General features: G+C 38.5%; 5 protein-coding genes, 1 long non-coding RNA gene and 1 other non-coding gene across 10 annotated transcripts; 6 read left to right on the top strand and 1 right to left on the bottom strand.

Annotated features, from left to right (window-relative positions):
• Positions 1 to 265: 265 nt before the first annotated feature.
• LOC104755344 (uncharacterized) lies at positions 266 to 939 on the bottom strand. The gene has a single exon (XM_010477704.3). The coding sequence runs from the start codon at positions 690 to 692 to the stop codon at positions 453 to 455; it is 240 nt and encodes a 79-aa protein (XP_010476006.1). The 5' UTR covers positions 693 to 939; the 3' UTR covers positions 266 to 452.
• Positions 940 to 1,952: 1,013 nt separating this feature from the next.
• Positions 1,953 to 4,397, top strand: LOC104755346 (uncharacterized). The gene is made up of 2 exons (XM_010477706.3): positions 1,953 to 2,409; positions 3,945 to 4,397. The coding sequence occupies exons 1-2, from the start codon at positions 2,077 to 2,079 to the stop codon at positions 4,119 to 4,121; spliced, it is 510 nt and encodes a 169-aa protein (XP_010476008.1). The 5' UTR covers positions 1,953 to 2,076; the 3' UTR covers positions 4,122 to 4,397.
• A 1,054-nt stretch (positions 4,398 to 5,451) lies between these two features.
• Positions 5,452 to 6,559, top strand: LOC104755347 (uncharacterized). Its single transcript, XM_010477707.2, has one exon. It carries the CDS (start codon positions 5,564 to 5,566, stop codon positions 6,383 to 6,385), a length of 822 nt encoding a protein of 273 aa, XP_010476009.1. The 5' UTR covers positions 5,452 to 5,563; the 3' UTR covers positions 6,386 to 6,559.
• A 2,619-nt stretch (positions 6,560 to 9,178) lies between these two features.
• Positions 9,179 to 18,981, top strand: LOC147923324 (uncharacterized). The gene is made up of 2 exons (XR_015587337.1): positions 9,179 to 9,957; positions 18,502 to 18,981. It is a non-coding gene; the product is annotated as an uncharacterized LOC147923324 (long non-coding RNA).
• LOC147923325 (small nucleolar RNA R71) lies at positions 16,036 to 16,142 on the top strand. The gene has a single exon (XR_015587864.1). It is a non-coding gene; the product is annotated as a small nucleolar RNA R71 (small nucleolar RNA).
• Positions 18,982 to 19,501: 520 nt separating the features above from the next.
• LOC104755348 (protein STRUBBELIG-like) lies at positions 19,502 to 21,698 on the top strand. The gene is made up of 9 exons (XM_010477708.3): positions 19,502 to 19,880; positions 20,210 to 20,339; positions 20,438 to 20,509; positions 20,762 to 20,827; positions 20,934 to 21,005; positions 21,090 to 21,161; positions 21,247 to 21,318; positions 21,403 to 21,468; positions 21,566 to 21,698. Exons 1-9 carry the CDS (start codon positions 19,790 to 19,792, stop codon positions 21,645 to 21,647), a joined length of 723 nt encoding a protein of 240 aa, XP_010476010.1. The 5' UTR covers positions 19,502 to 19,789; the 3' UTR covers positions 21,648 to 21,698.
• A 1,350-nt stretch (positions 21,699 to 23,048) lies between these two features.
• Positions 23,049 to 26,995, top strand: LOC104755349 (uncharacterized). Of its 4 annotated transcripts, none has more exons than XM_087496283.1 (15): positions 23,049 to 23,254; positions 23,419 to 23,683; positions 23,772 to 23,948; positions 24,046 to 24,182; positions 24,265 to 24,309; positions 24,411 to 24,708; positions 24,801 to 24,977; positions 25,057 to 25,196; positions 25,309 to 25,609; positions 25,701 to 25,886; positions 25,974 to 26,105; positions 26,196 to 26,306; positions 26,399 to 26,520; positions 26,610 to 26,673; positions 26,754 to 26,995. In XM_087496283.1, the coding sequence occupies exons 2-15, from the start codon at positions 23,437 to 23,439 to the stop codon at positions 26,795 to 26,797; spliced, it is 2,181 nt and encodes a 726-aa protein (XP_087352409.1). In that variant the 5' UTR covers positions 23,049 to 23,254; positions 23,419 to 23,436; the 3' UTR covers positions 26,798 to 26,995. The 4 variants fall into 4 exon arrangements, with proteins under 4 accessions (XP_087352409.1, XP_019095116.2, XP_087352407.1 ...); XM_019239571.2 differs by having other exon boundaries at positions 23,134 to 23,254; positions 25,689 to 25,886; XM_087496281.1 differs by having other exon boundaries at positions 23,145 to 23,254; positions 23,410 to 23,683; positions 25,689 to 25,886.
• The last annotated feature ends 214 nt before the right edge of the window (positions 26,996 to 27,209 follow it).

Raw genomic sequence — 27,209 nt, forward strand, 5'->3', positions numbered from 1 at the left:
TTTATAATTCTTACACACAAAAACAATCTCATATGATATGTAGTTGTTTATCATAATGGTCAATATATAGTTAATTTACTTCTTACTATTTTTTTTTGAACGTTGGAACTTACACAGGGATTAGTACCCAAAAATGTGTTAATGGTTTTAAATAACCATGTCTCGTTGTTTTTCAAAGTGGTCAATATGAAGTAATTACGGTCTCTACATTGGAATATAGACAAAGCTAAGCACCAAAAAAGTGTGTTACCAAAAACAAAAACGATTTTTAGAAGCTTGATTCGAAATGAGAAGAACTAATGATTTGTCGAGATAGTAGCCTTCGACCTTTTTGCAGTACAAAAGATTTAAGTTTTTGGAAGAAACAAAAATATTCTAACAGACAAATTAAGAAAGAAAGAAGAAATAACATGCATTTGATGGAGAGAGAGAGAGAGGGGGATTTGACAAGGTCAAAATTTGACATAAACAACATAAATCAAAGTGATTCTGTGGAGTTTATTAGAGTCGCCGGAGACTCTCTGAGGATTCTCGACTCCGTCGTCAAAGTTCAAGGCGTAACTCCAAGGATCATACTGAAACATGGTTTGCTTCTTCTTGTTCTTCGTCGTCTTCTTCACCGCGGCTTTCACCTTCCGGAACATCTTTTTCCGGTACTGATTCACCGCCTCGAATCTATCCTCTAATCTCATTTTTAAAAAAACTTTCTTGATCAAAGCTATGTATAAAAGGTCTTTTTGGAGAAGAAGGGAAGAGAGGTTGGATGGATATAAGGAAAAAAAGTAAGCAGCTTTTTGATGTATTTGGGGAGTTTAATACGTGGGAGGAATTTACATTGGGGGTCACGAGAAAGAGATATAACAGAGGAAGAGGAAGAAGAAGAAGGAACTTTGGGCAGAGTGCCTCTCAAAACATCATTTTCGGATACTCTGTTTCTCCCTTCTTTTTTTTATTTTATTGTTCAACTGTTTGGTCTTTGTCTCCTACTATCTTAACGAATCAATATTATTCTTTTCTTTCTTTTCCTTTGAAATTTTACATTCCTTTTTTATTTTTATAGCTTCAAGAAAAGTATTAATAAATCCACAATCTTGTGAAAAATACTGAAAAAAAAATATATTCAAATTTCAAGTGATTGACTCATTTTGAAATTTGAAATCAGATTTTTGACAAATAAATCGGATATACTAAAAAATTTGGTTTGTTGTTGAGATCATAATTTTATTTTTACTGTTTCTAAATACTAAAACAAAAAACAATAAAACCTAAAGTATTTCGTTTCTTTTAGATTTTATTAATACCAAGAATTTTAGGTTCATCTTTACAATGTTTGAAATAAGAGATTCAAAAGACTACACTTGTCTTGTAAAGTGTTTACACGTGTATTTTATTAAAGGTCTTCTTTATACGTGTATTGTATTTTACTATTTTTACTCGATATCTATGTCTATAACAGTTTTAACCTCAACATCTATTGCATGTTTTGATATCGAGTTTGGGATTAAATGACTTCACGATGAGTTTTATAATGGGTCGTCGACAAGATGACCTTGTAAAGTAAAGTGTTGAGGTTTTGAAGTGGAAATGTTTTTTTACTAGTGTTAATTTAGTTTTTAAAAAATAACCCAATATGTTCACTCTTTTATACTCAGACACAGTGTAGTGTATACTTTAGAATTATCCAATTATATTAATTAAGAAAAATAATGATCGAGTCACGCCTGTCTTTAATTGGTAACAAAGTGTTTCGTCATGGCTCAAAATAAAAGCTCAAAGATTCTCTTAATTACTTTACTTAACAAAAAATCACACTGTATTCTCTTTGTAAGTTAATTTTTCGAGAAAAGCTGTGCAATAAAGGACAACATGTGTGTCCCCGAAAAGTTACAAATTTTTTATTTATTTTTTATAAATTTCTCTTAAAATCCCAAAACTTTCACTTTCTCACATATTAGCCCCACTTGCTTCCTTCTTCTTCTTCTTTCTTCATCTCTCTTTCTCTTTCTCTTTCTCTCTGTTTCACCGCTACTACAAACGAAGAACATTGAAGCTTCTTCACCTCTTTTTAACACATAAATGAGAGACCTTTCGAACCCAAAGACGAGCTTCAACAAACAATGGCCACCTATTGGAGCTCCGATGAATCTCAGGCGAGAAGAAGAGCCGTGGAAATCTCAATTCGACGACTCAGTTAACGCTGTCTCCTTTGGTTTCGTTGCTACAGCTATTCTCATCTCTATGTTCCTCGTTATGGCTATCTTCGAGAGACTGATTCGTACCACCACCACTACTGCAACTACTACTACTAACTCAGATTCCTCTTCAAGTCGGGTCCTTTCGGGTATGGATCCTCGGGTCGGGTTTCACAATGGTTCCGCAAATACTAAACTCGGTTACCAATCTCCCAAGGCAAGTCTTTTCACTTTATACTCTCTTTGTCTTAATTAAATTTTTAGAGAATAAATTTCGTAAAACACACAAATTCCTTAATTTTCGCATTATTGTCTACTTGCTTAGTACTTAATTACTGTTTATTAAAATGTTGACTAATTTAGAGATTTCATTTGTTCTTCACACTCTAATGTTTGACACTTTTGATGAACTTAAATTATTAATTTTTTTTGGTTAAAATTTATAATTATGTGTTTAATGAAGCAAAATTTGGTATTAATTAAAAAGTTTCAGTCTTTGGATTAATATTTGAGGTCATTAATCATGTTTGATGTGAACACGTCCATTTCCAAAAGCAGACGAAGAAGAAAACATCATTGGGGTTTTTGATTCTGTGTACTATTTTGAGTATTGAAAGAGACCCAACATTGCACATGCTTTTACATCATCAACATTTAAAGATGTCTCATAAGCTTTCCTCTCACTCACTCACACATGCACACACTGTAGAGACTAGAGAGTGTATGTACATGTATGTATGTACAAATGGTGATGCATTCATTGATCTCTTTCGTCATTCAGAATCTCTCTGTTTTTTTTTCTTTTTTTTCTCCTTGTTAATAATGAATGACCAAGGAGACAAGAAACAAGTGTGTAATAAAGTTTTGTTTGTTGAAGAAGATTGATTTGTAAGTATTGATGTCGACGCGTATAATACTAACTATGCGTGTTGTAGATTGAAGACGATTTCTAAACGTCAAATTCTGATACCATGTGTGACTGACATTTCCTCGGAACACAAATGGCCCCACAAGTTTTCTTGAAACCTAACACTATTCCTATTCTTGAGTCTATTCTTGTTTTCCATCTTCTTGAGTAGGTTGTAGAGTTTGCTTGATTCTGATCTCATATAACACTAGAAGTAGGATATAGATTGATCTGACTATTGATATTTCAATCTATATGTGAACTTGAATGTATTTTAGAGATTCTCGGGGAGTTCTTTGTCTCTTTTAGTACTAAACATTAGCTCAAGTTTGGTTACAAATGTCTATTGAATCCCACTAAAGATATAAACTTGAATGTGCTCCTGAGAAAATGGTTTCGAACTTGAAATTTAGTTCTTCTTCCCTAATGAAGCGGATCTTATCAATTGAGAAGCTCTTTTTGTATACCTTACTTTCTTGTTAGAAATAGTCAGTTTGGTTAATAGACTGACTGGCATAAATAGATTGATTGTAGATGGATATGGAACAAACCATGTGATTAAAAGAGTAGATAGAAGCATTCAAAAACATGGGAGGACCCATAAATGGTAAACTTAAGACCAAAATGTGTTTGCCCTTTTCTTCATTCTAACCTGAGTTGCTGTTGGGGAACAATGACACATGTTTAGATCTGTCATTGTCTTCTCCCACTCAAAATTCTCATTTGCTTGCGTTTTGTTGGCTAATCAAACAAGAGTCATTTTGAGAATCTTTGCTTCTTCTATCTGTTGGATATATTTTGTGTTGTTATTATGTATCTGATTTTATTATTTGTTTTCCTTGCAGATGACTATTTACTCAAACGGGGTATCAGTATTGATGCCAGGAGATGATATCCCTACGTTCATAGCTCATCCAGCACCAGTGCCAGTGCCTTGTCCTCCTCAACAAATCTCACAGTCTCAGCATCAATCTAGCTCATCAAGAGACTCCTCCAACTCAAACTCCATTCAAGAATGTTGAAGACTGTTTATTTATCTCCATCACCATTCACCATTGGCTTATTTAACATTCGAGCGACCAACCACATTGAGTTGAGTTGAGTTTGGCATCGGATGTTTCTGTTTCCTCGTATTGTTTTTTTTTTCTCTCCCGGTGATTTCGCTACATTGATTGGGTTCGGGGAGATTATTTTATCCGCATTTTGTGTAAATACTAAATAGCATTAGGATCAAAAACTGGGTTATCCCCTTTAGTTCAAAAGCCTTAAGCATATATTCAAGATTTGACTTGGGTTCATCTTGTCTCTCTGTCTTTTTTTTTTGCTTTTTACATGATTAATTAGTAGTTACAGAGAAGAAAAGCAGAGAGAGTTCATGCGGAGGTGCTTTAGAGTACGTTTAAAAACGAATTTGGTTATAAATTCCAGTATTTTCCAGTGGTAGTTTTGAAACGAGATAGATTTCGAACTAGGTGAAATCTTCATGTAAGTGAGTGAAGAATCTGAAATTTTGTTGGAATTTGAAATGCAGACATAACTCTTTTGTTGTGTAGTCACCGGTCAATGTGAACTTCGTAAATGGTATATACATTTTTTCTTTTCGTCTAGTCATGTTAAATTGGTACTTCTGTCATATGTTGTACTATTATTTTCCGGAACAGTTGACTTATACTAGTGTTTGGCTTATGTGAATTTGAGAGTGCACGTATATATTTGCCTCCAAAACTGAAAATGTATTTCGACATTTCATGAAGAAAATACTTCTATAATTCTATTTATCTATATCGTAAAGTCACATTCAGCCATTCGCTTACGATTTTGTGCCTTTTGTCAAATGTCATATGTACAACTATGTAATTGTAGATATCATTATTAATTTACTTGCACGTTCGAAATGTAACAAGTCATAATATGCATGGCGCTATGTTAATGTCCTCGAAATCGAAATGAGAGCCGTATTTACGAGCATAACACTCATACTTACTGGTCATTTTTTCTTAGTTTACTTCAAGGTTGTTGTGTTGTTAACGACTTAGCCCATTTGGTACAACAACTTATGACAAAAAAAAAAAACCTCATTATTTTTTGCTCTTCAAAAACCTCAATTAGACATTTTAAATTATTTTTAGAAAATCTACTAATTTTATTACATGTGCTAGAGAATAATCTAGAGTTTAATATGCATTTTCAGGTGATGACTATTTCTTCGTCGTAAAACATTATTGGTTTCACTGTTATGAATAAATAAATACTGTAGCAACAACTTTGGTGAAAGTTAGTTTGTCACACTAGTCACACTCTAGATTAATGTAAAATATGAATGCCAATAAATACCCAAAAAAATCTCTCTCACTTCACATTCACTCTGCTCTCTGCTCTGCTCTGCTGCCATCATCACACAGCACCAAAAAAAAAGAGTTACTAAAATCTCATTATTTCCACTTGAACGACACCGTTCTCTGTTATGGGTTGTTGCCTCAGCTCCGCCACCACCGACCAGAAAGATGAACTCGTCTCCGGCAAGAACACCGCACCACCTCCATCCGTTGTCGATGAAGAGACAGTAGTCAAAGAAGTCTTGTCCGAAACCACATTTCTCAATTTCTCTGACGACAATTCGACGGTGGAGAAGAAAACGTCGTCGATAAAGATTCAAGAAGACGAGGAGAAGAAGAAGAAACCCGGAACTGTCGTAGACGACGTAGCTACAGAACCGGTTATGACCGAGCCCGATTCTGTTAAACCGGAGAAAGGATCAGAGGTTACTAGTAGTTTGAGCGAGAGTTTGCTTTCGATCGTTAAGAAGTACGACGAGGAAGAAGTGAAGAAAATGAAACCTCAGGGAGGAGTTAGACAGAGATCTCCGGCGAAATCTCGGAACCGGGTCATGGTTGGTTATCCGACCCGGAGAACTGATATGTCTCCTCTTAAGAGAAACACCGAAGAAGAAGAAGAAGAAGAAGCTGGCTCGGTGAGGCTGGTTCCGTCTGGTACGTGCAAGAGAGATCCGACTGAAAGATCCGAGAGAAGGTCCAGGTCGCCGGCGATAAACAGGTCCGTCGTGATGGGTCCAAGTCGGAGTCAACAAAGTACGGAGAGTTGTGTAGCAACTAGGAAAATAAGCCAGTCTCCGGGTCGGGTCAGACCCGGTTTGAATAAGAACGTGTCGGAGCAAGATTGTAGTCATCATCACAAGTGGCCCGGTTCTGTCGGGAATTACAATACTGCCCCAAGCGACACGTTTGAGAACCCTCTTGTTTCACTAGAGTGTTTCATCTTTCTATGAGAGAATAATTTTTAATTCGGTAGGATAATATTCTCTAATTATCCCCGGGATTTATAATTTTCAGAAACTTATCTATTCAGTTTTATTTCACATGCTTCGCCAGTGTCAAGAATCTTGTTTCGTTGTGTCTTGTAAAATGTTTTATGTTTTTATTGATTATAAAAAATTGAGAAATTATATGATGTGTGAGAGTAGGGCGGCATAAGATTTGCTTCTATGACATCAATTATATTTTTGTTCTGACAGTCAAAAATCAGACGCAAGCAAAGTCACGTAACTTTGACTCCCAAAAAAAAGTTACCATACACTACTAAATTCAATAAGACTATGATCGTCTGAACCAACAACAAAATTCAGATAATGTAATAATGAATATTTGAGTTTTCATCATTAAAATTCTTAGCAGGTTATAGACTGATTACTTCAGCATAATAGAGTATTTCTTGTGTTATCATCTAGAACTAATCCATGATATGAATACGTTGTGCGACTTAATTATAGGATTAAATAAAACATTTAACATAAGATTTCGTTATTCCAATCAAAATGTAGTTCTCTTCGTTTTATATAGGTCTAAGATTTGTTGATTCCTAGAGTATATATAAGGTGTAAAAACTATATTGTGTATAAAAAATTATTAGGTTTTGCATGAACCGTTTATAATAGGTTCCATTTTGTGAATAAACTAGTGTTATTAGAGCATTACTTAAAATATCATAGACAGTATACAAACTCTTCTTCTTAGTTTAGCTCTCATCATATGTAAAACAAAATTGGGATCCTTCCTTTTGGTTACCGGGTATTAAAGTAAATATTTTCTTCTATAAAGTTCGATTTTGTGTGTTTGTCTGGTAAATCATTCAAACTTTTTTTGTTTTCATAGCAATTTTCTTTATTATTATTTTTAACTTTTGTAGGCTCATCTTTTGGAGAGAGCATTGTAAAAGATTTTGCTTTTTTAACGTTTTCTTGCTTGTCTTTTTGCACCCCACATTACGTTAACTAATTTATTGGATGAACTTGTTGAATAATTCCCGGCGAGTTATATATATAAAGATAAGAAGGTTTCTTTACCGTTAATTCTCTAGAAAGTTTCTGTGTCACATGCACGAAATGAACATAGAATAAGACTACCAACTCTCATCAATTTAACATAAATCAATCAGAACTATCAAGTGCGTCACAAAAAATTGATACGCACGTAAAAAGTTGAAGTATTAAGTTTGAATTCGCTTCAAGTTTTTTTCACAATTTCATAGAACTTTTATCCTTTGAAACTTTTCTTTCTGTTCGGAATTTTGAAGATGGAATATAACGGATATATAGTTGGTAGGTCATAAAATGCTGGGACGATGTAACAACCAAAAATTTGAAACCAAAAAATTCGTGTAGATAAAACCACAATTAATTTAAATAAATAAAACATTCGTTCATTATGCTCCTTGGATCCTCTGGTCTCACAGGTGACCATAAAGTATCGCTGCATTTTTTTTAATTTTAGTTTCGCCTTTTTGGGTAATGAGAGACCATGTTAAAAATTATAAAGCCTAACTTTACAATATCTATATTTTGCATAAACACTTTTTTAAAGAGACCAATAGTTTGAATGCACTCTAATATATCTTCCAAACTGGAATCTAATTTTGGTAAAGTATATGAGTGGCTACAATCATTATTCGCATATTAACATAAAGTTTGTATTTATTGATTTAAGTAGTGATTTATAACTCCATAATGCAATCATCGATTTGGGTTAACCGATCTTTAAACTACCAGAATTAAAGTGAATCCAAATTTGTTGTCTGATATGGTCTTGGTTTGAGTTCGGTTATGTTTTGTTGGTTGATCTAATCGTACGTAGTTAATAATCACTGTGATTAAAAAAGGCGTGAAAGTTAGTTTCAGTTGCGGTCCAAACATCTTGATTATTATATATTCTCAGATGGAGACCAAACTTATTCGGTATTTTCATGATTCATTATTTCAGTTAGGTCTATAGTGTTCTTCACAGATTAGTAGTAGCCGTTGCAAATTTGCAATCTCATTGCGTAATAAGGCCTGCGAGATGTATATTTTTATCATTACATTATCAACCAATTTGGGCCCAGATTTTGTTTTCATAGCCCATTAGAATGGTGGTGTTTTGTTTGCTAGTACAGTGTCAAGAAGCAATATAGTGACGGTGTAAACAAATTACTGCCTACCGTTATAGGGAGTGATTGGTAACCACTTTACAAAGTGGTACAAAGCTGTATAAACATACAGTTTTAAAATTTACCAATTATCAAAACTTTACTAAAAACTTTATTAAAAATTTTACTCTCAGCTTTTTTGTACAGCTTTTATTTAAAGTTTTTTCTTACAGCTTTGCACTATTCACTAAAAACTTACAGCTTCAGCTTACAGTTTTTCTGTACAGCTTTGACTACGTTACCAATCAGACCCATAATGTTTTGTAGTCAAAAGAATTATTGTCCGAATACCATAATTGTCTGATAGAGTTCGGAACCTCACAAAATGAAAAAAAAAAAAAAAAAATGTTTTTTTTGTTTAATTTATAAAAAAAATTATTATAAATTTAGGACATGATCATAAATTATTATACAAGTTATTAAACATGTTATAAATTATTATTATTATGTGCCTTGGTTTGTGAAAAAAAGTTATGGAACAAGTCAACCACATCCACTGAACACAATCAACAAATAGTTTAGGTCAAGTTGACATTATTAATTTTCTTGCTTTTAATACAACGACGATCATTATTTTCCACATTTATACTAGTATATGATCATAGGAAGAATACAGGGTCAATTCGGTCTCCCTAATTTCTCTCCCAAAGACCAGCCGCCGCGAGAAAAAAAAATTTATTCGATCTGCTTTCTCCGGCTGCCGGGCTTCATGCCGGAGCTGTGGGAGGGTTTAGTTTTTCGTCTTGCTTCTTAGTCTTTGTTTTTTTTGGTTATCTCTGTTGTTTTCGCTGTTGTCAAGATCCCCTTTGAAGCGAAGATCGATTGAAGAAGAGGAAGCCATCGGCAGCAAGATTTGGTTGTGGTAGAGACAATCCGTTTGTTAATGGGTTAGTCTAGGTTGTGGCTCGGTTCTGGTGGTTCTCTTGTGGCTGATGGGTTGAAGGAGACAAACGTATGTCGTTTCCTGTTCTGGTATGGTACCTCTCTCGTTTCTCTCTTCTTTGGACTGCGGGTTTTTCAACAAGGTGGTGTTGTTTGTGTTAGTGTGGCTACATCCGCTGGTTTCAGGTTGCAAAGAGAAGTTTATGGTTTGTGTCTTCTCTCAAACTTGCCTTCTCTGTTGGTTGGTACTCAATCCTTAGTTCTTCCGCTCTATTAGGTCTCCTGGCTAGTTAGTGTTTGCGCTATATGCTAGGTTTCGTTCTTTCTGCTTGTCAACCGGATGGTATTTTGTTGCTAGCCATCTACTAGCTCACTTTGGCGGCTCTTTTGAGTTGTGGTTTTGGGTTTTAGGCATAGTAGTGGAATCGTCTTTCAGCTGTTCTCTTGCGAGGAGGTCACCAGTTTTGATTCTGTAGATGGTTAAAGCTGGGTCGACGAGTGATACTAAGATTTTTGTGTCTCCTAGCAGGTTCAATTAACCTTAAGTGTTGTAGTATTTAAGGTGTCAATCCAAATGGGATGTTGCTAGCAATCAAGATGCAATCAAGGAATCACAAGTTAAGCCAATTCAAAGAGTGTTTTTATCTAAGAGTCCTAGAATGATCAAAATGCGAAATGGAAATGAGTCACAGAACAAGAAACAAGAATGCATGACAAGAAGCGAAAGTGAATAAAAACGCAAACGATTCTAAGCATGAACAAACGAAACAGTTCCAGGAATGTAATAAAAATCAGAAAGAAAGAAGTCCTAAGGATGGGGTAATTGATGTCGGTGGAGTATTCTAGTCTAAGGAGTGTTTAACATACCATAAGCAAAGTATCCCTAAACAATGAACATCACAACTTAGCTAATCCAATCTCTTGGCAAAAGCTACTCAGACGCAACCACTTCCATACCTAGCTCTCGCTAGAGAAACGTGGTCGAGCAGGCATGACAGACAAGTTCATTCGTGTCAACAAACATCCTAGACAACTAATCTCTTAGGCTAGGAACGTAAGTCTCTGGCACTAGTTGGTCAGACATTTCATCAAACACCTTTTGGGTGCGGAAATGTCTCGAACCTAGTTCCAATTGATCAGAGAGAAACAAGTAATTCTAACTCTAGTCCAGAAGGGAATTTTACAATCAAAGCTTAAACACTCTACATCCTAAGATCCTCCACCTAATCTATCCCATCCTCAGGAACTACCACACTACTCAGATCCGAAAATCATAGTCAAGGATGCAAACACCGAAATCATTGAATCAAGCATAATAAGATAGATAAAAATAAGATTAACAACTTTGTAGAAGGAATCAAATGCAAAATCTCAATAAATCTCAACGATATCGGAATACAAGTCTGAGAACGTGTTTTGGATGCTAGGTTAAAAACCTTCTGGGAACGAAAACGAGATTAAAAGATAAGATGTCTCTGCAAAGACTTAACAAAATGTATATATAGTAGTCCAACATGGAAAGCCCTAAAACTTAAAACGACAAGGTAAAGCGTCGGTTCGGTAATCTCCTGAAGCATGTGAAACCAAACGTCTTTCTTCCCGACATGTGCGATCAAGTCCATGTGCGTCGAATGGAATCCAATGTCATCATAGCTCGGATGGAAGGCTGAGGAGCATGGCTTGGACGGATAGCTCGGACGGAACGGAGATGGTGACAATGGCTCGGACGAGACGGAGATGGTGACCATGGCTCGGACGAGAATGAAGATGGTGACCATGGCTTGGACGAAACGAAGATGGTGACCATGGCTCGGACGAGAATGAAGATGGTGACCATGGCTCGGACGAGAATGAAGATGGTGACCATGGCTCGGACGAAACGAAGATGGTGACCATGGCTCGGACGAGAATGAAGATGGTGACAATGGCTCGGACAAAACGGAGATGGTGACCATGGCTCGGACGAAACGCAGATGGTGACCATGGCTCGGACGAGAACGGCTTCCAATGTTTCCTAAATACCTGAAATACTCCAAGATGCACAATGTATGCAAGGATGATGCAAGAGCTACCTAGACGTGCAAAGTGTATAGAAAGAACTAAAAAATGATGCAAACCAATGAGTTATCCTAGCTAAATGCATGATAAAAATAGGCTAAGGAGAGACAAAGTATAGACATATCAACTCCCCCAAACTTACTCTTTGCTTGCCCTCAAGCAAACAATCAAGAATAGAGTATGGAGAAGAGGTGTGAAGATGGGGTCTCGGAACCTAAAACATGCTAAATAAAATAGTTAGAATCAATGTCCTTGTTTTTAGTTCTATGATGCATGGTGAAGGAACTCTATATTTTTTCTACACATGCAATCCTATCAATCATTCCCTTTAACATTCATTGACAGAGAACCGTGAATCAAGCTAAGCAATGTCGTTGAACTCATTTGGCTAGGGTGAAGGGTTGGAGATTTAGATGGTCTCCTTCTCGAGCGGTTTCATCAATACATGACAAGGTTCTCTCACAAAAATGAGTTGAGCTTAAGAGAAGGCTAAAGGTTGAAACCAACTGATACATACAAGAGCAGCGTCCTGTCTACCCAAAGAACATTCCAAACGGAAGTTGGTCCTATCTCTACCCTTCATCAGAAACATCATCTCAAACCCATTCTTTCACTCTTTATACTTGGTCTTAGGAGAAGTTAACTTATTATCATTCTAGCAGATTGGGTGATCTTTATTATCACTATGGTTCTTTTTCTTTTCTTCTAAGGACTCTAGACATCATAAGCATTTTTACTTTCTTTTCTTTGTCTAATCTTTTCGTTTTATGCCCAGAACCAATAACTCATTGTTTTGCTCAACCCAAATCCTTTACTAGACTTGTAAACCTTGAAAACACATCCTCCTCCTAAAGACTTTCTCCCTTTTACTTTCTTTTTACACTTCACTCTTCTGCACAAATCTATACCCAATACCCAAAATCGAGTTCTCACCTAGTCCTACTAGTCCGGATAACGCGAACTAGAACTACACAGGATCCTACTCTTGTCGGTTAGAACCTAACACTTTCTAACAAGCTCAACTCGGAAAAAGACCTGACACTCAAAAATACAATTGGCTTGGAAGAACGGTTGGTTAAGGGTGCGGGGAACTGTTCCAAAGATGGGAATCAGCTACTTGGATTGACAAGGGTGGTAAAAATGTGAAAGACAATCCAAGTATGTATATGGTATCCATGAGTTCAACTTCAATGCATAACAGGATAATTGCAAGTCAGGATTAGGTTCAAGTAGATAGGGAATGATATCAATTCGAAACATGCTTCAATCTTAACTTTTCAGGTTCAATCAACAAGCATCAAAGAACTAAGAACAAGGGCCTTGATCCTATCCTATTGAATCCAGCATGCTAACAAGGTTACAATCATCATAAACCCCTATGCTAAATGCAACAACCCTATATGAATAAACCTAGACTCAATCCTAATATGCAATTGCAAACTACATGAACACTCTGTTTTTGTGGAAATTTTCGAAATTTTTTTTTTTTCAAATTTTTTTATGGTTTTTCTATGCAAATAGATGGATGCAGACTCAAACATGATATGATGCAAAGATTTGAAATAAGAATCACAAAACACGACATTAGATACATCATCTCAAACCCTCCCCCAAACTTAAAATACACAGTCTCCTGTGTAAGAAAAATTTGCTGGAGGATTTAAGAATCACAATACAAACAATGCAGAAATGAAATGGTATATACAAAGGAAGGTAGGAGTACCTCAGTAGTAGAAAAAGGAGTCCGTGTTCGCCCAAGGAGGAGCGTGAAACTGACTCTGTCCTTCGCCTTGTTCGGGATCCGCGGATGTGACATCAGCTGGTTGGTCGACTTGCTGCTCAACCGCTTGCGTGCCCTGATGATCACCTTGAGCTTCAACTCGCCGCTCAACCTCAACCTCATGCTCATCTCGAGCTGCAGAACAACGCACTGATCGGTGACTAGAAGAGGCTCTGGAATCTCGCGAACCGCGTCTCCTTCTCTCCCTGGACTCATGTGATGAGTAGCGTGAAGGAGCGGGTGAAGGCGGACGCTCCCGTGACACATATGAAGATTGACGTGCTAGGGAGGGAACCGGAGAGAGTGTTCTCTGACGAGTTGGCTCGCTGGAGACTTTGTGTGTGGCTCGAGAGAGGGGCTCGATCGGGTGTTGGCTTGAGTGGATCGAGTGTGGTAGTTGGAGCATGTGCGAAGTGAAATTGGCTCGAGCGTGACAGCGGAGGCATGGCTCGAACGAGTGCAGAGTGATGAACCTCTCAGGATGGGTCGAGTCTGATTCCACGCTGTCGGTTGAACCTTGTTCGAGTCGATGATGGTTGAGAACGCACAGTGGTGGTTGAACTCTGCAACACCTCTTCTTCATTATCCCAAACCTCTTCCTTAATTTCCTTGGAGGAGAACTTCTCATTGTACCTTGGAGCTTCTTGATTTTCCCACTCATCTTCTTCACCATAGCTGTTAACTCTTTCACTGAATCCCTTAGAATCTGAGTATTTTGTAGTTCATACAAACTGTTAAGCGCGGGAGGACGTGACTCTTGCGGTTGGTGAGGTTTAGGAAGCAGGTCTTGACGCTTAGGGAGGGTAACGACTGCACTCGATTTGGAGAATGGTCGAGTGACACTTTGAGTTTTCTCTTTGGTTACCAAAACCTCAGTTTCTGCCTCATTCACATCCTCAAAGATGTCAAACCCAGATTTTTGATCTTTCTCTTCAATCACAAAGGTATGTCCATCAATAGTTGGTTTCTTCCTAGAATCCCTGATATCAAACTTCATCGTGAAGTTTTTACCCAGATTGAGATCAATCATCCCATTCTTGACATCAATGACTGCGCCAACTGTAGCTAAGAAAGGTCTTCCTAGGATTAGTGGATCTTTAGGCTCTTCATCCATTCCTAGCACTACAAAGTCAGTAGGAATCTCAGCTTGTCCAATTTTGATGGGCAAGTTCTTTAATAGACCATGAGGCAATCTAGTAGTCCTATCAGCCAATATTAAGCGGAGGTTGCATGACTTGTATTCGTTGAATCCTAGCCTCTGAGCTACAGACAGTGGCATGAGGCTTACTGAAGCACCAAGATCACATAGGCACTTTTTGAAGGCCAATGGACCTAGAGAACAAGGCAAGGTGAAAGAACCAGGGTCCTCTAGCTTCTTTGGGATAATCATCTTCTGAATGACAGCCTTGCATTCATGAATAACCCCACCTATGTCATGCCCTACCCTCTCATCTTCCAGAGCCTTAGCTTGAGCTCCTTTAGCTATCTCCTCCTTCTCTTTGGTCTTTTCGGTTACCAAGTCAGTTAAAAACTTTTGATATTGAGGCACAAGTGCAAATGCATCAAGCAAAGGCATCCTAAGTTCAATCTCCTTGACTTGGTTTTCGAACAGAGCTTTGTACTTCTCAGTAAGCTGCTTCTTAAACCTCACTGGAAATGGTAGTGGTGGCTTGTATGGTGGAGGAATGAATCTCACAGGTTTATCCTTGGGAGCAGTGGGTTCTTTAGTAGCTTCAGGATCAGATTGTTTTGCTGACTCAATTGGATCCTTGAGCACCTCGACAGGATCCTTTATCTCAATTTCATATTGAAGAAAATCCTCCCCATCTAAACTCTCAGTGTCCTCAGTGAGCCGTACATCTACAGCTTGGGTGGTGATGGCATGCATAGTAGCATAGTCCTTGGGGTTTTGAACTGCTTTTCCAGGTAGTTGGCCAGTTGTTGGGGTAGAAGTAGAAACAGTCTTGCCTTCCATATACTTCATCTTGGAGTTAAGAGCTTCAAACTTGACATTCAGATCATTGTAAGAGAATTCCATCCGCTGACTGAGTTCAGCAAACTTCTTAGCAGTATCCAGAGAACCACTAGCTTGACCTTGAAGAAGTTGTTGTAGCATGTGCTTCATTTCTTGATCTGGACCTTGAGTAGGTTGAACTTGTTGAGGTGAAAATCCAGGTGGTGGTCCGGAAGGAGCGTGAGAACTTTGCTGGAATTGTTGCTTAGGCATGAATCCTTGATTGTAAGGAACAAAAGGCTTTTGCATACCTTGTTGTTGCTGCTGAGGAGGGTACACCTGATCTTGTGGATTTGCAACATTGGTGCTCCGGTAAGACGAATTGGGGTTCGTCTTGTAGGGGTTATAACCCTTGTTGTATCCACCTTGATTCTGGACGTAGTTGATTTCTTCAGACTGCTCACCCTTCCCATCCTGAACTTGAAAAGGGTCATCCTCAGATACAAAATGGACAGTCTGCTGCTGACTTAGCAAGAGGCGGTCAAGCTTGTCATTGACATTCTTAAGGTCCCTCTTGTACTTCTCCTCAGACCCAGCGTCGCCGCGAACTGTGCGGTCATAATCCTCATTGTAGTTGCCGTCAGACTGAGCGAGATTCTCAACCAGTTGCCATCCTTCCTCAACGTTTTTGTTCAAGAAATTACCGTTAGAAGCAGTATCAAGCAGCATGCGGATTTTTGGAAGTACACCACGGTATAGAGTGCTCAGCAGTGACTCGTTGCTGAAACCATGGTGTGGACACTGGCTGTGGTAACCCTTGAAACGCTCCCAGGCTTCACAGAACGATTCTGAGCTCTTCTGAGTGAAGCTGGAAATCTCATTCCTGAGACGTGCTGTTCTGGAGTTGGAGAAAAACTTGGCCAAGAATGCCTTCTTGCAGCCATCCCAGGTGGTGATTGATCCCTTGGGAAGGGTTTTCTCCCATTGACGAGCCTTGTCTCCCAGGGAGAATGGGAAGAGGCGCAACTTGTAACCGTCCTCACTCACGCCGTTGATCTTGGTAAGACTGCAAAGACGGTCGAACTCGTCCAAGTGGTCGAGTGGATCCTCCATAGGCAAACCGTGAAACTTGTTTCCTTGGATCATGGTGATCAGACCACTTTTGATCTCGAAGTTGTTGTTCTGCACGGCGGGAGGGACGATTCCAGCACGCTGAGTATGAGTGCTCGGTGCATCCCCAGCACCAATGTTTCGCGGTCCCGGATGTGGTTCATTATGCTGTTCCATAGGGACTGGTACGGGATGATCGGTGGAAATACGAGCTTGTCGTGGGCGTTGCAACCGATTGATTTCGTCGATAACAGGAAGGAGATTCTGATGCCCTCTTGATCTGGTGTGCATGCAAGGTTGCAATCAACAGGTACCTGAGGTGCAAGACAAACAAGCAAAAAACCAAAGCAAGTCAGTACTCAGAATGATAAGTGTAACAGAACTTAATCTTGCAAAACTTGAAATCTTAAATGTAGCAAAACAATTCCCAAATGGCAACGGCGCCAAATTGATACTAAGATTTTTTATGTCTCCTAGCAGGTTCAATTAACCTTAAGTGTTGTAGTATTTAAGGTGTCAATCCAAATGGGATGTTGCTAGCAATCAAGATGCAATCAAGGAATCACAAGTTAAGCCAATTCAAAGAGTGTTTTTATCTAAGAGTCCTAGAATGATCAAAATGCGAAATGGAAATGAGTCACAGAACAAGAAACAAGAATGCATGACAAGAAGCGAAAGTGAATAAAAACGCAAACGATTCTAAGCATGAACAAACGAAACAGTTCCAGGAATGTAATAAAAATCAGAAAGAAAGAAGTCCTAAGGATGGGGTAATTGATGTCGGTGGAGTATTCTAGTCTAAGGAGTGTTTAACATACCATAAGCAAAGTATCCCTAAACAATGAACATCACAACTTAGCTAATCCAATCTCTTGGCAAAAGCTACTCAGACGCAACCACTTCCATACCTAGCTCTCGCTAGAGAAACGTGGTCGAGCAGGCATGACAGACAAGTTCATTCGTGTCAACAAACATCCTAGACAACTAATCTCTTAGGCTAGGAACGTAAGTCTCTGGCACTAGTTGGTCAGACATTTCATCAAACACCTTTTGGGTGCGGAAATGTCTCGAACCTAGTTCCAATTGATCAGAGAGAAACAAGTAATTCTAACTCTAGTCCAGAAGGGAATTTTACAATCAAAGCTTAAACACTCTACATCCTAAGATCCTCCACCTAATCTATCCCATCCTCAGGAACTACCACACTACTCAGATCCGAAAATCATAGTCAAGGATGCAAACACCGAAATCATTGAATCAAGCATAATAAGATAGATAAAAATAAGATTAACAACTTTGTAGAAGGAATCAAATGCAAAATCTCAATAAATCTCAACGATATCGGAATACAAGTCTGAGAACGTGTTTTGGATGCTAGGTTAAAAACCTTCTGGGAACGAAAACGAGATTAAAAGATAAGATGTCTCTGCAAAGACTTAACAAAATGTATATATAGTAGTCCAACATGGAAAGCCCTAAAACTTAAAACGACAAGGTAAAGCGTCGGTTCGGTAATCTCCTGAAGCATGTGAAACCAAACGTCTTTCTTCCCGACATGTGCGATCAAGTCCATGTGCGTCGAATGGAATCCAATGTCATCATAGCTCGGATGGAAGGCTGAGGAGCATGGCTTGGACGGATAGCTCGGACGGAACGGAGATGGTGACAATGGCTCGGACGAGACGGAGATGGTGACCATGGCTCGGACGAGAATGAAGATGGTGACCATGGCTTGGACGAAACGAAGATGGTGACCATGGCTCGGACGAGAATGAAGATGGTGACCATGGCTCGGACGAGAATGAAGATGGTGACCATGGCTCGGACGAAACGAAGATGGTGACCATGGCTCGGACGAGAATGAAGATGGTGACAATGGCTCGGACAAAACGGAGATGGTGACCATGGCTCGGACGAAACGCAGATGGTGACCATGGCTCGGACGAGAACGGCTTCCAATGTTTCCTAAATACCTGAAATACTCCAAGATGCACAATGTATGCAAGGATGATGCAAGAGCTACCTAGACGTGCAAAGTGTATAGAAAGAACTAAAAAATGATGCAAACCAATGAGTTATCCTAGCTAAATGCATGATAAAAATAGGCTAAGGAGAGACAAAGTATAGACATATCAACGAGGGTCCGCGTGTAAGAGCTGTTAGTCCTCTTTGGCTTGTCTCAGGTCGAATCTCAAGGTTTCTTCTTTGTCCCTAGTTTGGCTCGCCTTCTCTTGACTTGTTTTGTGCGACTGGATGGTTGTGGCTTCTGTTTCTCTGATGTCGTTCGAGCTTGCTTTCGTTCCTGCCGGTGCTGATGATGGTTTGTCGACGGTGTGCTATCAAGGTTTATAGCACTTCCGGTCTTATTGGTACTCTCCGGCTCTTACAGGTTCTATTGGAAAGCTTGTGAGCTTCTTTCTGATTCAGCTGGGCAGTTTTAGATCTTTGGTTTTTGTTTATTCCTTAGTGACCTGTTTTTCTAGGTTGTTTAGTCTTTGTACCTTTGTCTCCGGAAGTGTGTAACTTGCCGGCTTAAGCTTCCCTTGTTTGGGCTTAGTGCTTCCCTTGTTTGGGATTAGTCTTAGGTGATTTCTTTGTTTTCACTTTTTTGTATTTAAAATGTAATCTGTTCAATGATAATATAAACCTAGATGACAAAAAAAAAAAAAAATACTAGTATATGATAGAACATTTATTTTAATTTGTTTTTTTTGATATTTTTCGGCTAGGATCCACAATTCCACATGGTCTGTTTTTTTTTAAAACTTTTCCATAGTCTCTTACTTGACTCTTTTCAGTAATTAAATAAACGTATTATATTCTCGAAACTGGTCCCAGGGACGATATTATATTTTTCTTCAATCAGGAATTTTCCAAAACCCTAGTCGATTACGAGATCCAACTTCCAAAACCCTAGTCGATTACGAAATTAATCTGCAATATTCACTTCTTTGTACCTGATGGCATTAGAAAAATGCCAAAATAAAATACACGAAAGTAAACTATGTAGTTAGATGAAGCAAAGCGACAAATTAAAAAAACATTAAAGAGAGACAAGTCTTGGCAAGTTTCTTCTGTTTCACACTTTGAGACGAAACCTTGGAAGGCTTAAACTGAGAAAAACAAAGCCGTTGGCTTTTGTAAGCCGCTCGTTCTTCGAGACAAAACACACTACACTACACAAGTACACATTACTCTCTCACTCACTCATCTCTTTCCTCTTTCTTTCTTTCTTTCTTTCTTTCTTTCTTTCTCTCTCTCCTTAAAATCCGACGAAATTATGATTCACTTTACCTTTTAATCAGGAATATCCCTGTTTTTAACCTTCTTCTTCCTGAGGTCTTCATTACATTCTTCGTTTTCTTGGAAACAAACAGTCTAATCCCAAGTTCAAGGGTTTTTTCCCATCTTCAGTAGAGGCTAAAGCTATGAGCTTTACAAGATGGGAAGTGTTCTGTGTTCTCTCTGTTTTGGCCTTGACAATGCCGTTCTCAGCTGGAGTCACTAATCTACGAGATGGTAATAATCTCTCTCTGCAGAGTCTTCACTTTTGGTGGTTCTGCTTTGTCTCTTGTTTTAGTTTAAAGTGAACTCTAGATTAACAATAGAGCTGTCTAGGAAGCTCCAGATTCTATCAGTCTGAGGAGTGAGGAGGCTAATCTCAAAAACCCTAAAGTTTTTGGTTTTTGACTCTTAAAGCTCTTTTTAGGGTTTTAGTTCATTCAAGACCTAGATATTTGTTCTTCATTAAATGGTTATCTTCAGAAAGATTCCTTAATATCTAGAGTAATTGTGTGAGGTTAATTAATTATATTGTGATGGATTTGTTTGTTGTTTAAACGCTGCAGTTTCGGCGATTAATAACTTGTACATCACTTTGGGAGCACCATCTCTATCTAAGTGGCTTGCTTTTGGAGGAGACCCTTGTGGAGAAAACTGGCAAGGTGTGGTTTGTGACTCCTCGAACATCACAGAAATGTATACTTCCTCTTCTTTTCTTGCAACTCTTTGTTATGGTTTGCTTTTAGAGTCACCAGTTCAAGTTCTGACCAGGTGATTATTGTTGTTGGCTGCAGAAGGATACCCGGCATGAAGGTTGGTGGAGGCTTAAGTGATACTTTGGCTGATTTTTCATCTATTCAAGTGATGTAAGCAAAGCTTCATGTCTTGTTCTGTTTCATATTCTTGCTTCTTTAGAGGCTTCTTGCTATATAAAGAACATACAAGATGTTACCATTGGCTATAGGTTCATCTGTAGTAGGCTATATAAGGTTTGGTTATAATCTCTTTCTCTCTTCCTTGTTTGAACATACAAGATTTTACCATTGGCTATAATTTGATCTGTAATAGGCTATATAAGGTTTGGTTATAATTTCTCTTTTCCTTGTTTGAATGGACAGGGACTTCAGTAGCAATCATATTTCAGGGACAATTCCGCAGGCTTTGCCTTCGTCCATCCGAAACCTGTGCGTTTGAGAATTGACTTTGTTTATTTATGGCAATACTTATATGTTTGAACAGTTTAAAGCAGTTAAAAGACACTCCATTTTTGGTTTCATGTTCTTGTTTCAGATCTCTCTCGGGCAATCGCTTCACTGGGAATATTCCCTTTACATTGTCATTTCTATCCGATTTGTCTGAACTGTAAGTCTTTGTTAAAGAAGATACTGCTTCTCGCATCTGTGATCATTCCTTTTGGTTAAAGCAGACTCTTTCTTTTACCTTCAGGTTGCTGGGAAACAATATTCTATCAGGAGAGATACCAGATTACTTTCAGCAGTTATCAAAACTGACAAAACTGTATGCTTTTCTCCTCATCATTTAGTCTCATTTTCTTTCCTCCTCTTTGGGGTCTTTCACTTACGCGTTTAGTTTCTAAATGCAGGGACTTATCGTCTAACATACTGACCGGGCATTTACCTTCATCCATGGGAGACTTAGCATCTCTTAAGATATTGTAAGTGAACATATATTTTAGAATATGAAACTGTGCAAAAAGATTGTTACCATTGCTTTTTTATCTAATGTGGTTGGACTGCAGGCATTTGCAGGACAACAAGCTCACCGGAACACTTGAAGTTATAGAGGACCTTTTCTTGACTGATTTGTAATCTTTTGTCACCTTGCATACTCTTTGTTCTTACTCTCCAACCATAAAGCCAACTTCAGTAACTTAGTATGGTTTATTCATATCTTTGATTCAGGAATGTAGAAAACAACTTATTCTCAGGACCATTGACGATGCGTCAAATATGTCTTCATTATAGTATGAAGTATAAGTCCTGAGAATAAGGCCATTGACTTCGGAAAAATGAAAAGTCTAGAGATTTTATATCATTAAATGCTTTTGTGGGTAGCTAATTGGTTTTGGAATAAGTCCATTGATTTCACAAATGCTTTTGTGGGTAGCTAATTGGTTTTGGAATTTGTTGTTTAGTTAACAGTAATCTGAGTGAAGCAGACAAATGTGTACTATGAAATGTCTAAAAGAACTGTGAAAATTAAATACTCATGTACCAGAATAATCCACGTAAAGAGATGTTTCGCGGGAATTGGATTAGTCATGTACAATCAAATCAAAGGTCTTATCGTAGGAAAGTGTGATTGTAAATTTGTAAGAGACAACTTCGTATAATTAAACAAGGTTATTCTTGAATTATTATATTGTTGAACAAAAGATTTGATTTCTGGTCAGTTGAAATGGAACAGAAAGTTAAAAAAAATGGAAAAAAAGCTTTTAACATACAAATTTATCTTAGGACGTTGCACACATTAGCATGCAACGAATGTAAGAAGACTTTACAAAACAGAGGATATTCACGAGATTAAATACAAAAGATGTATTAAAAACACATTTTCTATTTTGTACGTCAATTATCAGTGGATAACAAATGATTTGAAGAACTGGTGCATGTGTTATAGAAATTGATCGTCACATACTTTGGCATATAATAGATCGACACATGCTTTAGTATTGAGATATGGCTTTGTTATCGTTGTACAATACACGTTTGATTTATTTTTAATTCACAAGTAATTTTTCAACTTTGCATGTATATTATTAGATTTCTTGTAAAAAGATTTTAACCTTCAAGGTGGTGTTGGAGTAAAGAATTTGGAGCATGGGCGTTGGGTGGACAACTGAGAAAAGCATTGGCTTACATTTTTATTTGGCTAAGGACCGCTTTATAACTTGAGAGAAACGATAAGATTGATCAACACTCTTTCTTTTATACGTCAAGATTCAAACCCGCTTAATTTTCTTTATATTTTTTTTCATTTTATTGTATGTTCTCATCCATCACGATGACTAGATATCATATCCTAGTTCATGCTTTGGAATTAGAAAGTCTTACTAGGAAAAAAAAAAAAAAAAAACTTTCATCTGCTAAATCTAATGACTAACAACAACATCTGATAAAATTTCATTGCGTATCTTCTCTACTAAACATTTTTGTCGATGGATTACTAGTTTTGAACGACAAAAAACTTAATTATCAAAACTTTTGGTTTTTCGATATATATAAAATGAGCTTTTATAGGCTCTCCATTATAAGATATTCACTTGGTCAAAATAATCAAAATATAAGAGAGAATTATGATAAAATTGATATTAAAGTCGTCGACGATATGAATTAGGAGGTCAAAGAGTAGTCTTAAGGGATGTGACGGAGCCAAAATATGAGAAGCTTGACCACGTGTACGTCTTCATATTAGGACTTAGGTGGTCAAAGAGCTGGTCTCAAGTCAGATTCATATAAACTGTTGGCCCATGAAAATGAAGCCCATTCTCGAAACTGGTCCCAAGGACGATATTATATTCTTCTTCAATCAGGAATTTCTCGAAACCCTAGTCGATTACGAGATCCAACCAAGCTTGGCTTATCTCTCAGGTAAAATTTTCTCGCTCCTCTGTTTCTTCTGAAGATTCATCGGAAACGGTTACGGCCGTGTTCCGATCTCTCTCTCTCTCTATCTGAATATTGCTTTCTCTGATGATGTTTGATTTCCATACTGCGATTTTGATAATTTCGGTTTACTTCGTGAGGTTTTTTAGAAGAGTACGTCTTATTGGATGATGAAGGAGGCTACGCAGGAGGAGTCTGTGGCTGCCACATCGGTCCTTTGGGACATCATAAGGTGTCCGCTACCCGTTGGCCGTAATCCTCGTCTGGTCCGTCCGAGTATTAAACGGCTATTAGAGAATCATGGCTACCGTGGTGATGTCACCGTCACTGCGTATGGTGACCTATCGAGCGTACCTGTTGACTTCATGAGAGAAGTCTTTTCCAGTGGAATCAATCTTAACGTCGTCACCCCCCGTAAATATCTTCACTCCTCGTTATTCCCTTTCTTTCTTCTACTATAATTGATGATCATGTCTCAAGTCTTCTAATTTTTCTGAAACAGGTCACTACAACATCTCGGACCTAATTGATACCCACGACATAGATCCACCTCCAACTAATTTTATGGTTTTATCTCCTCGGAAAGAATGCGGTCGTTTATCTAACGTACTAAAAAAGTATGGTCACAACCCTCTCCAGCCGTTTCCTTTTGAGTCTTTTGAAAGCATAATTATGGAAGGTGTGTGTTTTTCCTCTCTCACTTTCTTGTCTTGTCTTGTTTGGATGAAAAATAACCAACAAATGTATGTATCTGTTGCTGATCAACTGGCCCACAGATTCAGAGGAGGAAACAGGTGGATCTCCCTTGTGGGATTGCTTAATATGCCGCGGTGATCCTCCTGGACATATCTTTGAAAATCTCATCGCTCATCTGTCTCATAAAGAACATCATCGTCATTTTCGTCACGAGATGGTAAGCATTGTACCAATACATTTTCTCATTGGCACTAGTAGTCACTTCCAGTTTTTGACCCCATGTTCATTTGTTGTTCAAGGCTACAAGATGGATGCCTCCTGATCCGGACGACGACGCTGCCGTGGTGAGGATGCTACCAAAGTCTTGTTTTCATTTCTAACTTTTTTTTTTTAGTTTTGTTTGCTTAATTTTGACCCCCACATGTTTTCTTTTTCTCCACTGTAGGTGCATTCGCCGGCCAATGCGATGCTGACGAACTATGCACCTCCACCTCCTCATGTGATAGACTGGGAGGTTGCAAAGGTTGTGGGTGAGACAGTGGTCTTTTGGGACATCAATTCGTGTCCCGTTCCCCCTGGCTTTGATCCTAGTCTGGTCGGTCTGTGCATCAAACGGTTCTTGAAGAAAGAAGGCTACTCTGGTCATGTCACCATCGAAGCCATTGGCGTTCTAGCAGACGTCCCTAATGACACTCTAGAAAAAGTCTATTCCGGTGGAATCACTCTTCATAACGTCCCCTACGGTTATTATCTTCTCATCCTTGGGACTTTCTACAGTAATGGTTGTTTTCCTTGATGAATAGAGAGAGGCTCAAGTCTTTTGTTTCTGAAACAGGTCCCTCAGACACTGTGAAACTCGTTTTTGAGCGTTCCAATAGCCCTGGTCCTCTATCTAACATAATGGTCATATCCAATTCCAAAATCTTTGCTTGGGAGTCTCAGTCTCAAACTTTGAGATGCAATCTTCTAAAGCCGTTTCCCATTATTTCTCTTCAGCGCTTTTGTGTGGCAGGTGCGTGTTTGTCATCTCTCCCATTGTTGTTGAAATAACCAGCTGTTCAACTGACCTACTTTTTTATCTTTTTTTCCAGACTCAGTTGAGGAGGATCAATGCAGTGAAACGGGTGAGTCTGCCTTCTTGATTTGCTCATTATGCAACTACCATAGTCTTCCCTTCCACAGATTTGGAAGTTTCGCCATGCATCTCAACAGTAGACGCCATCAACAGAAGGTACTGTGCGGAATTGTTCACTTCTATTTTCTAGTCAAACAACCTCTTATTACAAATAATTTCCCTTTGTCACTTCTTCTTCTGACTGGATATGCGTTTGGTTTTCAAGCAGTTGTCGGAGCTGTTGCCCATAAGTAAGCAACTCCAGTGCTTGAGCTCACCACTAAGTGAGCCTCCTGAGAAAGACCTGGGGGCTGTAACATCTGTCTTTTGGGACATCAAGATGTGTCCGGTTCCACCTGGCTGTCGCTGTGTTTCTCATTTGGTCGGTCCGTATATTAAACGGTTTTTGGAGAATAAAGGCTACTCTGGTCCTCTCACCATCACTGCCATTGGCGTACTAACAGACGTCCCTAATCGCATTCTGGAAGGAGTCTATTCCAGTGGAATCTCTCTTAATAGCATCGCCTCTGGTTAGGATTTTGTCATCTTTGCACCTTTCTCAGTAATGGATGTTTTCCTTGTTGAATAGAGAGTCTCATATGTCTTTAGTTTCTGAAACAGGATTTTTTGCCACTGTTGATCGTCTAATTTGTGAGTTTACTGTTGAGAATCCACCTCCAGCTAATATAATGGTCATATCCGACGCAAAATCCTTCACTTCTGATGATGCATTCTCGCTAGAATCGAGGGGATACAACATTCTTCAGCCGTTTCCATGTGATTCTCTTGAAAGATTTTTCTTGGCAGGTGTGTGTTTGTGTCTCTGACAGTGTTACTTTACTTGGCTACAGTTTGTTGGTCAACTAAATAGCTACTTTTATTTTGTTTCCACAGTTTCAAATGCACTTGATGAGGATATTTGCAGTGAAAAAACGAGTTCTGATGATGCATTCTTGCTAGAATCGAGGGGATACGACATTCTTCAGCCGGTTCTGGGCGATTCTGTTCCAAGAACTTACTGGGCAGGTGTGTGTTTGTCTCTCTGACAGTGTTACTTTCTGGGCAGGTGTGGTCAACTAAATTGATACTTTTTTCTTTTTTTTTCCACTCCTTCAGAGGGACTTGAGGAGGATGAGTGCACTGAAACGAGTAAATCTACCTTCTGGATTTGCCCTGCTGCAAGGGGATCCAACACTCTTGAGAGGGTTCGAAAATTTTTCTTGGCAGGTGTGTGTTTGTCTATCTGGGAGTGTTACTTTACTTGGCTACTGTATGTTAGTCAACTAAGTAGCTAATTTTATTTGTTTCCACTGCTTCAGAGGCACTTCAGGTGAATAAGAGCAAATCTGCCTTCTGGATTTGCTCGGTATGCGACGATCTTCGTGGCCAACAGTTTAAACATTTTCTCCGTCATGTTGCTAGTCGGTCACACAAGCGGAAGGTAGTCAAGCATCATCCTAGCCAAACCTGTAGTAACACGTTTTTGTCGTCGCTCACAAGCAGTTTTGTTTGCCTTTGTTTTTTAAGCAGCTGTTGGACTGGTTGCCTGGGAATGCTTCCTTTCTTCGGTGTGCTCCCAACCATGGTGACCAAGGCAAGTTATTATATATCTGATAACGTTGAGATTTCTCTAAATCTTAAGAAGTCTGCTTAAAGGAACTTTAAATATTGTAGCCGCTACTAGCGAAAGTGGAACAAGGAGAAGTGGAGAAACATGAAGAGAAAAAGAACTGAAGAATGCCGATAGTGTGTGTGTGTGTGTGTGTTTATTAAGTAAGAAAACTTGCGCTTATTTTCGAGTCCCTTAGTTTCTTTTGTTTTCAATCAACTAAAAACGAAAGTCGACGAATGGCAACTCAACTTATGGAACAAATAAACAAAATGGTTATCGTTTTAGTGTTACATTCATTTCATAAGATGTATTTTTGCTTCACTCGAATTAAATTATTAGTTGCATTTCGAAATGAAATTTTCTCAATAATGAAAACTAAAACCGTGGAAAAGTGCAAGAAAGAAGGGCCGGAGTGCGACACAGAAAGCAAGTAGATTGATTTTCTCAGGCCGCACTAATTTATTGGGCTTGGTCCCAGAATCTTAAAAATGCAAAAGAGTACTCCAAAAGCAAAGTTT

This window comes from Camelina sativa, chromosome 17, assembly GCF_030686135.1.
Source record: "Camelina sativa cultivar CO46 ecotype springtype chromosome 17, ASM3068613v1".
Taxonomy (NCBI): Eukaryota; Viridiplantae; Streptophyta; class Magnoliopsida; order Brassicales; family Brassicaceae; genus Camelina; species Camelina sativa.